General features: G+C 35.0%; 1 protein-coding gene across 6 annotated transcripts in view; it reads left to right on the top strand.

Moving 5' to 3' along the window:
- The window catches only part of Lin54 (lin-54 DREAM MuvB core complex component), a 77788-nt gene that overhangs the window by 23497 nt on the left and 39170 nt on the right, over positions 1-15121 (top strand). For all 6 annotated transcript variants that reach the window (XM_027939861.2, XM_071614387.1, XM_071614386.1 and 3 more), the window contains exon 4: positions 6473-6615. In XM_027939861.2, the coding sequence (XP_027795662.1) occupies positions 6473-6615 (143 nt within the window). The remainder of the gene's footprint in view (positions 1-6472; positions 6616-15121) is intronic.

The following is a 15121-nucleotide window of genomic DNA, read 5'->3' as shown; positions in this document are numbered from 1 at the left end:
ATTCAGAGTTATACTAACATTACTCTTGCTTTTTTTTTTAATGAAAAAGTGTAACACCTGAATGTTTTTGACTAAAGACTTTTAAGTGCTAATTACCCATTAATTTAGTCAATGCCTTTTGACTAAAGACTTTTAAGTGCTAATTACCCATTCTTTGACATGTGTATTCTTGAAGATGGTACTTTAACTGTTAACTAATCATCCTAGTATAAATATTTAAACCACTTGCTATGGGGACTAAGAACCAAAAAGGGGGGAAAAAAGGTAAAACAAAACAACAAAAAAAAATCCACCTTAAACCACTTATTAGAGTCTTTAGTAAATTTAAAGATATAGCAATAGGCAACTCTGAAGTCAGTGGCAGTAATTTGTCATTTTTCTGGATTTGAATTGTATGTATGGAGGCTTCTCCCTACACTTCTTTAGTGAGTATGAAAGGGGATGGAAAGATGATAGTATAAGGATAATTTCAGAGAGTATTTTTCTGTTAGCTATCAGTAGAGATTCGTGAGGGTATAGGAGGCTGGCTGATGTCATGAGGGCTAAAGTAGGTGTGAAATATGGTCCCAGAGGTAAGATTGGAAAGAAATTGGATTTGGGGCTGGTTCAGGAAGTAGGGTATAATTGGTTTAAAGTAAGTAAGACTTAAAAATATTGATGAAAAATGGCCACTAATCCCCTAGGAGGTTTTGCATAGGTTGAATGAGTTAAACAAAAGGACTGTTGCATGCAGTGTTCTTTAATGTTCTTTTCCCCTATGTCCCATTTTGGGTGCTGGGGATTGAACCTGGAGGCACTTGGCCACTGAACTACATCCTCAGCCCTTTTTAATTTTTATTTTGAGACAGATTCTTATTAAGTTTCTAAGAACTCCGCTAAATTGCTGAGGCTGAATTTACAATCCTCCTGCCTCGGCCTCCCTAGTGTCTGGGATTACAGGTATATATCATTGTGCCTGGCTCATAACTATTTTGAGTTTGAGAGTCACTTCAAATTTTTATTGTGTGGGGGGATTATATGTCAACATTTGTAGTGTTTTCAGAGTGTCTGAATGAATTTTTGGCTATATCAAGAGTTCACCTTGACTACTATCATGGACTATCTTGAATGTCCATTTTTGGGTCATTTATGATGTATTGCAGATATAACTTCACCTTTTAATTGCAGACAGACCATAGTACCACTAAAATTAGTACAGAGATAGAATTTTGTTAAATTTCACTAGAATTGTTGTCATAAAGTTTAGTTTGGGGGAATAATTTCACCTTTTAACTGATTTTGTGTAGCCTTTTAAAATTCCTGGAAGCTGGCTGGGCAGTGGCACACACTGTAACTTTGTAGGTTGAAACAGGAAGATCACAAGTTCCAGGCCAGCCTTAGCAGCTTAGCTGTGCCCTGCCTCAAAAATAAAAAATAAAAAGGGATGGGGATATAGCTCAGTGGTAAAGGACCCGTAGGTTCAATCCATCATATCACAACAAGCAAAAGCATATAAGCCAAATTTTAAACCACCAATGTAACTGTTCTATTGAACTGTAGGTTTCATCATTTTTGTATTTCAACTAATATTCTTTCATAGTACATTAAGGTTGTTTTTTTAAACGATTTTTGGGCTTCTTTGTTGCATCTCTTTTCTGTCTTTTAATCAAGGTAAACATATTTGTATACAATGAGTTTTCTAAAATGTAAATCTGTTTATGCCATACCCTTGCTTAAAATTTTCTTGGCCTTATTTATTTCTTGACCTTCATTCATCAGGATTAAGTTCAAATGATAGTGCTTTCTTAGCATTAAAAACATTTTTGATCTAATATGTGCTTTTCATCTTATTAGCTCCAAGCCTACTGATTTATCTATTTTGAGAGATCACCAAATGATCATATTCTATCAGGACTAGGGGTCATGGTGCTCCCAGTTCCTTTTACATGGAACACCTTTCTTTGCTCTTCCTTTGGCTAATTTATCTATTTTGTTTTTTGCATTAGAAAGTGTCTGATTCCTGGGCTTAGTTAATTACTCTTATCTTTCTCTCTTTTTAAAATTCTTTTTAGATATACTTGATAGTACAGTGCATTTTCACATATTATACATACATGGAGCGTAACTTCCCATTCTTGTGGTTGTACATGATTTGCAATTACCCTGGTCATGTTATCATATATGAAAAAAGCAAAGTTGTGTCCGACTCATTCTACTGTCTTTCCTATTCTCCTTGCCCCTCCCTTCTCTTCGTTCCCCTTTGTTTAATCCAGTGAACTTCTATCTCCCCACCCCTTTTACCATGTTATCATCTGCCTATCAGAGAGAACATTTGGACTTTGGTTTTGGGATTGTTTTATTTCACTTAGCATGGTAGTTTCCAGTTCCATCCATATACCAGCAAATGCCATACTTTTATTCTTCTTTATGGCTGAGCAATATATAACATATTTTTTTAATCCATTCATCTTTTGAAGGGTACCTAGGTTGATCAGTTATTCTTCCTCTAGCCATCTTACGTATCCCCTTAAAACCTGGTGTTACCTATCAAATACTTATCACACTTGCTTTTAATTTGTTCATTTAGTCACACTATATTACAATACTTGGCTTTCTTATTTGTTTCCCTGTAGCATTTATGATTTTTCTTTTTTTCATTTTTTTCCGTATCTTTATTTGTGTGTGTGTGCCAGGGATTGAACCCAGTGCCTTGTGAGTGCTAAGTTGTGGCTCTACCGCTGAGCCACAATTCCAGCCCCACTTACGATTTTTGTTGATTGTAGTTTTTTGTTTGCCGTCTAGTTCTTTTTTTTATATGAACTTATTTTTTAAAAAATTTAAGCCAGACATGGTGGCATATGCCTGTAATCCAAGCTACATGGGAGGTTGAGATAGGAGAATCTCAAGTTCCAGGCCAGCCTCAGCTGCTTAGTAAGACCTTGTCTCAAAATAAAATAAATAAATAAATAAAAAGGGGTTGGGGGTATAGCTCAGTGATAAAGCGTTTCAGAACTTTAAAAAATGTACTATAAGTGTCTAGTTCATTGGCATTAAGTATATTCACATTATTGTACAACTGTCATTCCCATGCATCTCTAGAACATTTTTTATCTTGCAAAACTGAAATACTATATTCATTAAACAGTAATTCTTTCTTCCTTCCTCTCTTCAGCCTCTGGCAATTACCCTACTACTTTCTGTCTCTACGGTTTTAATTGCTCTATGTACCTGATACAAACAGAATCATATATTTGTTTTTTATGACTGGCTTATTTTACTCACTATAATACCCATTAAGTGCATCCATATCATAGTATGTTGTCAGAGAATTTCCTTCCTTTTTAAGGCAGAGTAATGTCGTACTGTGCACACATACTATATTGATGATCATTTCTAGTTTGTGTTTCTTTCCTGCTCCTTCTCCCTCCCTGTCTCTCCAGTACCTAGTACACTTTCTGGTAATTAGATGTAGTTCAGTGAATGTGTATTATTGAATATCATGGAGGCAGTATAGAGATATGGTAAGAACTGTTTGAAGACTTGGGTTTTCTTCTTGGCTCTTCTGTTAATTTTCTCTGTGATCTTGGATAAGTATGTTGTTTTTTCATCTTATTTCAGTAAAATGTAAATACCAATCACCATACAAAACTTTGGAGATGGTTAAATGAAATACAGACTTCTGCATTATCAGAGCTCACAAGGTACCAGGTTGCATCTCTTTTCTGTCTTTTAATCAAGGTAAACATATTTGTATACAGTGTTCAACCTGATAGTGGAATTCAGCAAACTTCATTACAATGTTAAGATATGCACTAGTGAATTAATCTCATGTAGAATTTGTCCTTGTTCAAATATGCCTATCCCATCCTATTTCATCCGAGGCCTTTTGGTGTTGTTTCTTTTGATTCTTGGAGATCACCTGACAGTAGAAGATAAAGGTCTTCTAAATTGATTTCAAGATGAAATTGTAACTTGGATACTTGCTTGAATATGTCTTCAGAGTTAAGGATAAATCGGGATTTAGAAATCAGATAATCAGAAATGCTGGAATTTTAAAGGATGTAAAGGTTCTTAAGGAAATTTGATGAAATCTTAAAATATTTAGCGGAAATTACCTTCTTTGGGATCATGTTATATCTGTGTAACTGAATTTTGTCATTGTGTTGTCATACAAAATTTCAGAAGAGACTTCTCTTGCCAGTCACATGCCTGTAATCACAGTGACTCAGGATGCTGAGACAGGAGGATCATAAGTTCAAGGTCATTCTCAGAAACTTAGAGAGGCCCTAAGCAACTTAGTGAGACTCTGTCTCAAAAACTAAAAAGGTGTATAACTAATTAAAAAGAAAAAACTTGGGGATGTGGCTCAGTGGTTAAGTACTCCTGGGTTCAGTCTCTGATATCAAAAATAAAAGAAAGAGAAAGACCTCTCTTCCTAAATCAACAGGTTATTTGTTTTGTTCATCATAAGAGTTGTAGTTATACACTGAATTTTTTTTTAAAGAGAGAGAGAGAGAGAGAGAGAGAATTTTAATATTTATTTATTTTTTTAGTTTTCGGCGGACACAACATCTTTGTTTGTATGTGGTGCTGAGGATCGAACCCGGGCCGCACACACGCCAGGCGAGCGCGCTACCGCTTGAGCCACATCCCCAGCCCCCTGAATTTTTTTTTTAAAGTGAAGTTTTAGTTTTCTTTGCTACTTAAAATAAATTTTTGTCCCTGTTTTTTAAGTGAGTTACTTCATGTGGCCTATTTTTGGTATTATACTCAGGAAGGATTTTCTATGAGAATATTTTCTGAAAGGTATGTAATGCCTGACAAATTTGAAATTAAAGTGATATTTAAACAATGAGCATTTTATGAAACTGTCTTTATTGGTACAATAATTTTTTAGTAATGGTTGTTGAGGATTCAGGCTTAGCCTATAGGTAATAACTTTGGAAAGACAAATGTGTTACTTTAGGCCAGACTCAAACTTCAGGCTGACTTTCTTAAAATATTTAATGTAGATTCATTTGGTTTATAAAGATGTAATTCAGGTTAAAAAAAAAAAGCAATATACTCCTGATGCAGCAGCACATTATCTATAATACTCATGACTCAGGAGGCTGAGACAGAGGATTTCAAGTTTGAAGCCAGCCTGAAGAACTTAGTGAGATCCTGTCTCAAAAACTAAAAGGGCTGGAGGTGTAGCTCAATAGTAGAGTGCCTTCGTGTTCAATCACGGTAACCCTGCACCCAAAATACGTGTGTGTGTGTGTGTGTGTGTGTATCTATAGGTATCTCCAACAGACCATTCAACTGAAATTTATTAGGGAACATCAATAAATTACTGCAAAAAGTTTTGAAAATTATATTTAAAGTATCTTAAACTTCATAAATGATAATAAAACTCGATTCACTTTAAAAGAAACAATGTATATGTTAGCATTTTAATAGGAAAATTAACTCAGAAGCTGTTATGTATCAGTCCTCTATTTTGTTTCAAGAGAAAGCCTCTTTCTTTTTCCTTTTCTCCCTCCCTTTCTTCCTTTTTCCTTCATCTTTAGCTGTACCTAAAAGTTCAATCATAGCATCTAAAGGTTGGAGGGGAATTTAGAGATTACTTAGTTATCTACCTTCACAACATACTTCTTAGATGCTTAACTTCCCTCTTTAGCCAGTAGATTTGATTAGTCAGCATCTGCTTGGAATTCATCTGTGTTGAGACACATTATATTAAAGCAAACTGTGTCACACAGAGCATATTACTTAATTGTTCTGAGTTTGTTTGTCATTGTAATTGGAAATTTGAAGTTCTTCTTAATGTTGAGCTGAATTTTTTTCCTGTTTCTGTATGTTTGATGATCATGTCTTTGAATTAGTTTCTTGCCTAGAATAAAAATTCCTGATATTTCATCTTATTCCAATATAACTACCAATCCCTAAGCCATAGTATGAAATCTGGCAAGGGTAGCTAGGAGAAACTTTTTAGTCCCTTTTGGCAGTCTGAAATCAGACAGTGTTCAACCTGAAAGTGTTCAAGTTAGTCTGTCTAATAATTGTTTCTGAAGTGTGGATTTAAATCATACACTCATGATTTAAGTTCCAATAGGAAAATAGCTATTGAAGATAGTGGAATTCAGGGTTTGAAGTTTTAAGACTTGGGATTAAGTCCTGACTTTTAGAAGCTGCGTTACACAGGGCACATTGCTTAATTGTCCTGAGCTTACTTTCTGATGGCTATAGTTTGACAAAATTGATGAGAATATAAGTAGAATTGTTTTTATAGATTTGTGTAAGTTGATACTAAGTATTACTAAGAATCATTGTTTGTTTTTGTCTAGGGTCACCACAGTGCATTAGGGATTTAGTTAAGTGTTCAGGTTCATATGGTAATTCATATGAAATAGTGAACATATACTGAAGTCCTTGTGGATATAGATCATCACATAAATTTATATACTATTATTGAAAAAAGTCAAACTGATGTGCTGCCTCTCATTTGCAGGTAGGGTTCTTTCACAGTCTACTCCTGGAACTCCATCAAAGACCATTACAATATCAGAAAGTGGTGTTATTGGATCAACTTTAAATTCTACAACACAGACACCAAATAAAATAGCCATCTCACCTTTGAAATCGCCAAATAAGGTAAAAAAATAATAATAACCACAAATGCCAAATGTTGTGGTTTATGCATTTTTTTTCCTACTAGTCACTTACATACTTCCATTTTCATATATTTCTAAGCAAGTAATAGGCACTCACTGAATACTGGGTTTATCTAGTAATCAAGGATTTTTCTCCATATTTTTATTGGTACATTATAATTATACACAATGGTGGGGTTCATTATTAAATATACATACGTGCACATAATATAAGAATATAATTTAGCCAGTATCATTCCTCATATTTCTCCTTTCCCTCTATTTTTCCTCCCCACTCACCCATCCCTTTTCTCTACTCTTTTGATCTCCCTTTAAGTAATTAGGGATTTTTGACAAATAAACACTTATTTAAATACAGGGTAACATAGTAATCATTTTGCATGTTAAATTGATTTCTGTGGCCCATATGAATATGGGCATAAAAAAAATCTTTTGAATGAAGTTGTTGTATAAGTATTCAGTTTCTGTTCAGTTAATATTTAGCAAAATTATTATCTTTGGGGAATTTACATATATAGAAACTATGTAAATATAAAATGTAACTTCTTTTATGGAGATTTGAGCCTTTTTTGGATAATAGGACTCAGAGTACTAGAATTTGCTAGTAGATGCTGGTAACCATAATACAAAGTACATTTTATTCAGAACATTCAAAAGATTTTCATAATTTGTTTTCATTTTAAGGTGATAAAGTACCTACTATTTTACTCTTAATAATTAACTCATTTTTATAAAATATATAGATGTCATTATACTAACATTAAAAAGTTTAAGTTATGTTTAAAGTCATATTATTCAGGTAGAAAGCCAAGCATCATTATTCTATAAGGTGCCACCCTTGTGCCTCTGGAAATGTATTACCATTTGTACCTGCCTTCTTCCTTGATTTGCAACTGCTTATAAATAGAACAAACATTAAACATTTGCCTTACATTTTTTAATAGTCTAGAGGTTGACTTCTATTATAATGGAACTTGAATATAATGTATAAATACGACGTCTCTTACAGTTTATTAAACTAGGCATCTACCTGCATAATCATATGGACAATTTTTTTTTTCTGAAATGGAATGAATCAGCAGATATTTGAGTGCTTACTGTATGCTATGCATAGTGATAGGCACTGGAGAAAAACATAAGATAAGGTTTTTAATTTCAGGGAGTTCAGTAAGGGAGTTAGACTGAAACATAAATAGTTGCCCCACAGAATTATAATATTTCCAGGTGAATTGATGAGGGGTGTGTGTGTGTGTGTGTGTGTGTGTGTGTGTGTGTGTTAGGGAAGGTTTATGCGAAGAAGTCTGTTGTTGAAAGATATTAACCTTAATGAGTGGTAAGACTTAGCTGTGAATGAGCAAGCAGAAGGGGCTTTTTGGATTGAGGCTTTACACAAATATGTAAAAGTGTGCCCCTTTCAAGGAGTTACGTTGTTTTAATAGTGTGAGAGCCATCCTAAGATTAGTTGGGAGATATTACTATTTTCAAGGATGTTTGGATTTTCCTGTTCATAAAGACTTTCTTTGGCTTCTCATTGCTTATAGGATATAGTTCTCACCTTGTCTACATGTTGGATCTAGGAGTTTTAATAAATACTAATGCTTGGTTCTCATATGCAGAAATTCTAATGTAGTCTTTCTGGAGTTTGGCCTGATATCAGAATTTTTAAAAGCTCCCTAAGTAGTTCTAATGGTAGCCTAGATTGAGAGAGCCACACTCTAAATAAGTTGATTCATATTTTTAAAAAGCAGATTCTAGCTGGGTGCACACCTATTTCCCAGTGACTTGGGAGGCTGAGGCAGGAGGATCTTGAGTTCAAACCAGCCTCAACAACTTAGGCCCTAAGCAACTTAGCAAGACCCTGTCTCTAAATAAAATATGAAAAAGAGATGTGGCTCAGTGGTTTAGCACCCCTGGGTTCAATCCCTGGTACCAAAAAAAAAAAAAAAAAAAAGACAACAACTTCCTGCATTGTGAAAGATGGTATTGGGAGAAGGTAAACCTGGATTCCGGGAGAGACCAACTAGATTAGTGATTTTCAATGTTGACTATACTTGGAGTCCGCTTGAAAAAAAATGAATGACTGACCCCACTTAAGTTAGGATCTCTAGAGTAGATCTAGATATTAGATTTAATATTTTAAATTCCAGATTATAGGGTAGGATAGAGTATCACTAATTTGGATTATGATAATAATTCAGGTTTGAGCAGGCTAGGGGTAGAGAGAAAGATTTGTTAAAAGAGGTTTAAGAAATAATGACTAGATGTCAGGATCTCAAGGAGGGGGAGAATCCAAGGTGACTCCTAGATTTATGACTTGAATAACAAGATAGATGGTGGCACTGTTGACTAATGTGATTGGTAATATGGGTTATACCTGATGATATACAAATAGAAGCTAGCTTTTTTTTTTTTTTTTCTCCATTCTTGATTTTAACCATGCCATACTGGGTCTTCTTTCCTTACCCTTAACAAGAATTCAATTTAATTTTTTTTTTTTTTTTTTAGTTATAGATGAACACAATGACTTTATCTTGTTTATTTATTTTTGTGTGGTGCTGATTGAACCCAGTGCCTCACATGTGTTAGGCAAGCACTCTATTACTGGGCCACAACCCCAGCCCCCAGAGTTCACTTTTAACATAAGAACAAGCCTGATTTTGGTGACTCACAGGTATGAGAAATTTTGTCAAAGTTTACATCCAATTTAAGTCTTCTCTTCCCCTCAACTCAGGCTAATCCTAGCTCAGGAATCTGTAGCGGAGGAGAGAAGTATGATCTATTTCTTCACTCTTCTACTCCCCTGATACTTTGGCTTATGATTGGAAGGAAGATTAGAAGAGAAAGGACACAGTTTTTTATGTCTGTAACTTTTGTACTCCAGATGCCAGTGTCATCTTTGTGGGAGGTATCTAATGGGGACTTCTAGAGATGTGTCTGTGGGATGATTTTTTTTTTTTTTTTAGTCCCCCCTATGGGTATGTTCACATTGCCCAGTTCCTTCAGCATATGTAGCTATTTTTTGTAATGTTTAGTTCTTGCCTCCTATAGTCCACCCTATACTCTGTTACTGCTGCATGTTTTACTCCAGAAAGCCCTTTTTTGGCAGGATCCTGTCAATGTCAAGATGCCTTAGCTCTTTGCAGCACTAGTTGGCCAGTGGGAAACCTGTACAACCCAATGAGAGAAGTGCAGCTTGCCTGACAGCTTGTCCTTAGTATCCTTCCTCTGCCATTGTGATAGCTCCATCCATCTTCTTTCTTTCAGAATTTTCCAGGCTGGGACCAGTTTCTGTGTTCACGTATTCCCTAAACTCCTGAAGATATGTGTTAGGTACTCCTAAGAACTTTGACTGCATTTAATTCTGGTGGCTAGACTAAGATAAGCTTGAGAGTTTGTTAATCTTAGTTGCTAGCTGATGATTCATAAGTCAGTTTCTCCTTGTTTCCATTTATCACCCATTCCTAGACGTTTTCTTGGTTCACTCCTGCTGTAAAGCCCTACTTATTCTCTATATTTATGAATTCTCTTCTAATTTTTTTTTTTTTTTTTTTTTTTAAAGAATAGAAGGTAAGTGATAGGGATGCTATCTTTTAGTAAGTCTGGCATGAATGTCATGTCCTTCTTTTTAGAGTAAAGGGGAGTTTACAGTTTGTAGTTCTCAGCTTTGGAGCCTTACTTCAGCCATATTTTGAGACAGGAGAAAACATCTCATATCTTAGTCTAGAGAGGGAAGATAGAAGGAATAGCTAATTTAGACAAAAACGTATTTAGTTCTTAGACATAATTGTCATTGAATCTGCACTGATTATCTACAGGAGGATACCTAATAGGAAGCTGAGTGGAGGCAGTGACTGAAAATATGGATATAAATAAGATCACCCAAGGAGCATTCAGTTGTATGTAGAGTGAAAAGAAAAACAGGACTGAACCACAACATATAAAGTGTCTTAAAAGGCCTAATGGAAGAGAATTAATGACAAGAGAGGTGGTAAGAAAAACTTCACGAAGGGTGTGAAGGGAAGGATATTCAAGAATGACACTGAATGTTGGGAAAGACAGTAGAATGAATCAGATATAACTTTCCTATTTACATATATGAATATAATACAGCCAGTGTAACTCCACATCATGTGTAACCACAAAAATGGGAAGTTATACTCCATGTATATATGATATATCAAAATAGATTATGTCATGTATAACTTAAAAGAACAATTTAAAAAAAATCCTTCACACAAAAAATGAACTTGGCCAAATCTACATGGGATAAATTGATCAAAACTGAATACACACCTACAAATGTAAAACTGGGAAAATCTGAATAAAGTCTTTGTATCAATGGATTAAAAAGAATGATACTGAGCCATAATTGCAAATGTCATGGAAGAGTCAATTAAGAAAAAGACTAAAGCTGGGCATGATGGTACACACCTGTAATCCTAGCAACTCTGGAGGCTAAGGCAAGAGGATTGCACATTCAATGTCAGGCTTAGCAATTAACAAGACCCTGAAAATATTTATAGTCTCAAAATAAAAAATAGAAAGGGATGGGGATATGTTCAGTGGTACAGCTCCTGTGAGTTATGTCTACAGTATTAGGGGAGGGGAGGACTAAAAAGTAAGGATTTTCTGGAAATGTACTTGTTGCAATTGATAGCATCAAAACCCCAAAACAAAACAACAACAAAACCACCCCAAGCATTGACTGTTCCCTTTCTGCTCACACACACAACCTGACCACCCCTGTCTACCTTGACTCTGCTGGAACTTCTCTCATTATTTATCCCTTTTTTTTTCTTTTTCTCACACATTTCAATTTATTTTCATTCATCACTTCTCAAAGTGATTTAACATCCTTTTTTTTTTTTTTAACATCTTCATACATGTATTTTGTATGATGAGGGTCTCCTTTCACTATCCATGCTATTCCCCTTCTCCCTCCCTTTCCCCCCTACCCCTATTCCCTATCTAGAGATAATTTTTCTCCCTTGCTCTCCCTCCCAACCCCATTTTGAGTCACCCCCCTTATATCAGAGAAGACATTCAGCATTTGTTTTTTGGGGATTGGCTAACTTCACTTAGCATAATCTTCTCTAATGCCATCCATTTTCCTGCAGATGCCATGATCTTATTCTTTTTTATTGCTGAGTAATATTCCATTGTGTATAAATGCCACATTTTTTTTTTTTTATCCATTCATGCACTGAAGGACATCTAGGTTGGCTCCACAGTTTAGCTATTGTGAATTGAGCTGCTATAAACATTGATGTGGCTGTGTCCCTGTAATATGCTGTTTTTAGGTCCTTTGGGTATAGTCCCAGAAGAGGAATAGCTGTGTCAAATGGTGGTTCCATTCCCAGATTTCCAAGAAATCTCCATACTGCTTTCCAAATTGGCTGCGCCAATTTGAAGTCCCAGCAGCAGTGTATGAGTGTACCTTTTCCCCCACATCCTTGTTGTTGTTTGTCTTCATAGTGGCTACCACTCTTACTGGAGTGAGATGGTATCTTAGAGTAGTTGTAATTTGCATTTCTCTGATTGCTAGAGATGATGAATATTTGTTGATTGATTGTATATCCTCTTCTGAGAAGTGTCTGTTTAGGTTGTTGGCCCATTTATTGATTGGATTCTTCTTCTTATTATTATTTTTGTGCTTATCTTGTTCAGCTCTTTATATACCCTAGAGATGAGAGCTCTATCTGATGAGTGAGGGGTAAAAATTGGTTCCCAGGATATAGGCTCCCTATTCACCTCACATATTATTTCTTTTGCTGAGAAAAAACTTTTTAGTTTGAATCTGTCCCATGTGTTGATTCGTGGTTTTAATTCTTGTGCTATAGGCGTCTTATTAAGGAAGTTGGGGCCTAGCCCCACGTGATGGAGATTAGGGCCTACTTTTTCTTCTATTAGAGTCTCTGGTTTAATCCCTAGATCCTTGGTCCATTTTGAGCTAACTTTTGTGCATGGTGAGAGAAAGGGATTCAATTTCATTTTGTTGCATATGGATTTCCAGTTTTCCCAGCACCATTTGTTGAAGATGCTATCCTTTCTCCAGTGCATGGTTTTGAAACCTTTGTCTAATATAAGGTAGTTGTAATTTTGTGGGTTAGCCTGTTTTGGTGCCATATTTATCCCTTTTTATATTGGGTACCACCACAAGACCCAGACTCTTGGTCATCTTTTATTTCCCTTATCTAATCCCCTAAAGGCTCTCAGTATCTTCTGTTCCATTTTCTATCTGTCCCTTTCTTGAAATCCTTTGCTGTGTCCTCTCAGAATAATCCCTTAAATCCTCAGCTTTTTTACTGAATATCCCTTTTCTCTTCTTGACCAAATGGATATTTGGCTCTCTTCAAGTATACTTATTTCATAGCAGATCTCTAAGTGTTGGCTGTTTTTCTCTTTCAGACCTTATACCACCGAACCTGAAAGGGGAGGTAGAAGGGTAGGTGATTCCCCTGTTTCTCATTACAATTTCAGACCATTCTCATTTCCTTCTTCATCTTTGAATCTAATATTACTAGGTTCAAAAGTGGGAAATAAAGCATGTCCAGTGTTTTCTCAATTTAATTGAAATTTTAGTTGTCTCTTATTTCAGGACAGATGTCTTTTGTTATATTTATTTTCTAACGTAATCTTATTTCATAAATATTGATTAGACACATAAATAATTATTAAGCTAATAAAAATATAGCTCTGCTTTCTTTTTTGCTCTACTTTCTTTTTGCTTTTTTTATTACTTTCTTTTTGCTCTAGATTTTAGCAATGTTATCTTCTACTTACTGGCTCTTAATGTCACTTTTGTTCTATAATCTTATTCTTTTCTGTTAGTATTGTTTTATTCATAGTTTGTTTCAGTTTATTTCAGAAATACAATGTGGTTTAGCATGGAAATTTCTACCCATCTAATATATAACATTAGTAGACAAAGGAAAATAAATTTTGATAATCTCAGTAAATGCAGAAAAATCCTGATAATATCCAATCTTCATTTTGATTAAAAAATACTTGAAACAATCAAATAGGACATTCTCATAATTTGAAAACAGAGAAAAATACATCAAACTTTATATAATGGTGCAGTGTGGAATGAGGATACCTACTTTCAATACTTGTTCAATTCTCCTGCAGGCATAAGTTAATGCAAAGCAAGTAAAAGAAATAAGTACATAGGACTTCAAAAGAAAAGAAAATACTATCATAATTCACACATTAAATTAGTTTGTACATGTAAAAATTTTAAAATTGTTATTAAACTATTAGAATTAGCATATAAATTTAGTAAGGTGATTGGATACATGGCCAGTGTAAAAATTCTTTCTAGACCATTTTTTTTAGTGTAATTATTGATATACTTAGATTTAAATATTTTTAAGAACTTTTTTTAAATACCTTTATTCTATTTATTCATTTGTATGTTTTGCTGAGGATCGAACCCAGGGCCTTACATATGCTAGGCAAGCACTCTACCGCTGAGCTATCGCCCCAGCCCCTAGATTTAAATTTTCTATCTTACTACTTTTCTCTTTGTTCCATCTGTGCTTTGTTATTTTTTTTTTTTGGTGGTGCTGGGGATTAAACCCAGGGCCTTGTGCATGCGAGGCAAGCACTTTGCTAACTGAGCGATATCCCCAGTCCCTTGTGCTTTGTTATTTCTTTAACCCATTTTCTGCCCCTTTTTTGGGGGGGGGGGGGCAGTGTTCATTGGATATTTTTTATGATACTGTTTTATCTCAACTATTGTTTATAATTAAAAAAAAATTGTTTGGGCTGGGATTGTGGGTCAGCGGTAGAGCACTTGCCTAGCATGCGCGGGGCCCTGGGTTTGATCCTCAGCACCACATAAAAGTAAATGAATGGAATAAAGGTATTACGTCCAACTACAACTAAATAAAATAAATATTTAAAAAAAGAAAAATTGTTTTTGGTGATTGCTCTATAGTCAACAGTTTTTTTGGTAATTACTCTAGAGCCAGATACACATTTTTGACTGATCAATCCCTAGGCAAGTGCTCTACCACTGAGCTATATCCTTAGCTTTTATTTTATTTTTTTCCAAATTTTGAGACAAGGTCTTTCTCAGTTGTCCTGGCTGCTCTCAAACTTGTGATCCTTCTGCCTCAGCCTCCTGAATTACTGGGATTACAGGTGTGTACCACCAAGTGAACTTGGACACCACTTTAAAAGATCCTCTTGGATACTCTATTCTCTGTTCTTCTCTTGTTTTCTTCTTTGTTTTTCCTTTGTGTTTTAGTTTGGATAATTTTTATTGATGTATCTTTAAATTTCTTGATTCTTTTCTCAGTTGCATGTCTACTAGTGGCTAATTTAAAGAAGATAAATTCTGACAATTTTTATAAAAATTTAATTTTAGTATTGGATACTGTGGTGTATGCTTGTAATCCCAGTTACTCAGGAGACTGAGATGAGAGAATTGCAAGTCTGAGGCCATCCTGGACAACTTAGGGAGATCCTGTTTAAAAAAT

The sequence above is a fragment of the Marmota flaviventris genome, chromosome 7 (assembly GCF_047511675.1).
Source record: "Marmota flaviventris isolate mMarFla1 chromosome 7, mMarFla1.hap1, whole genome shotgun sequence".
Classification (NCBI taxonomy): domain Eukaryota; kingdom Metazoa; phylum Chordata; class Mammalia; order Rodentia; family Sciuridae; genus Marmota; species Marmota flaviventris.
The sequence above is the reverse complement of the archived record's forward strand: the minus strand, read 5'-3'. Positions and strand labels throughout refer to the sequence as shown.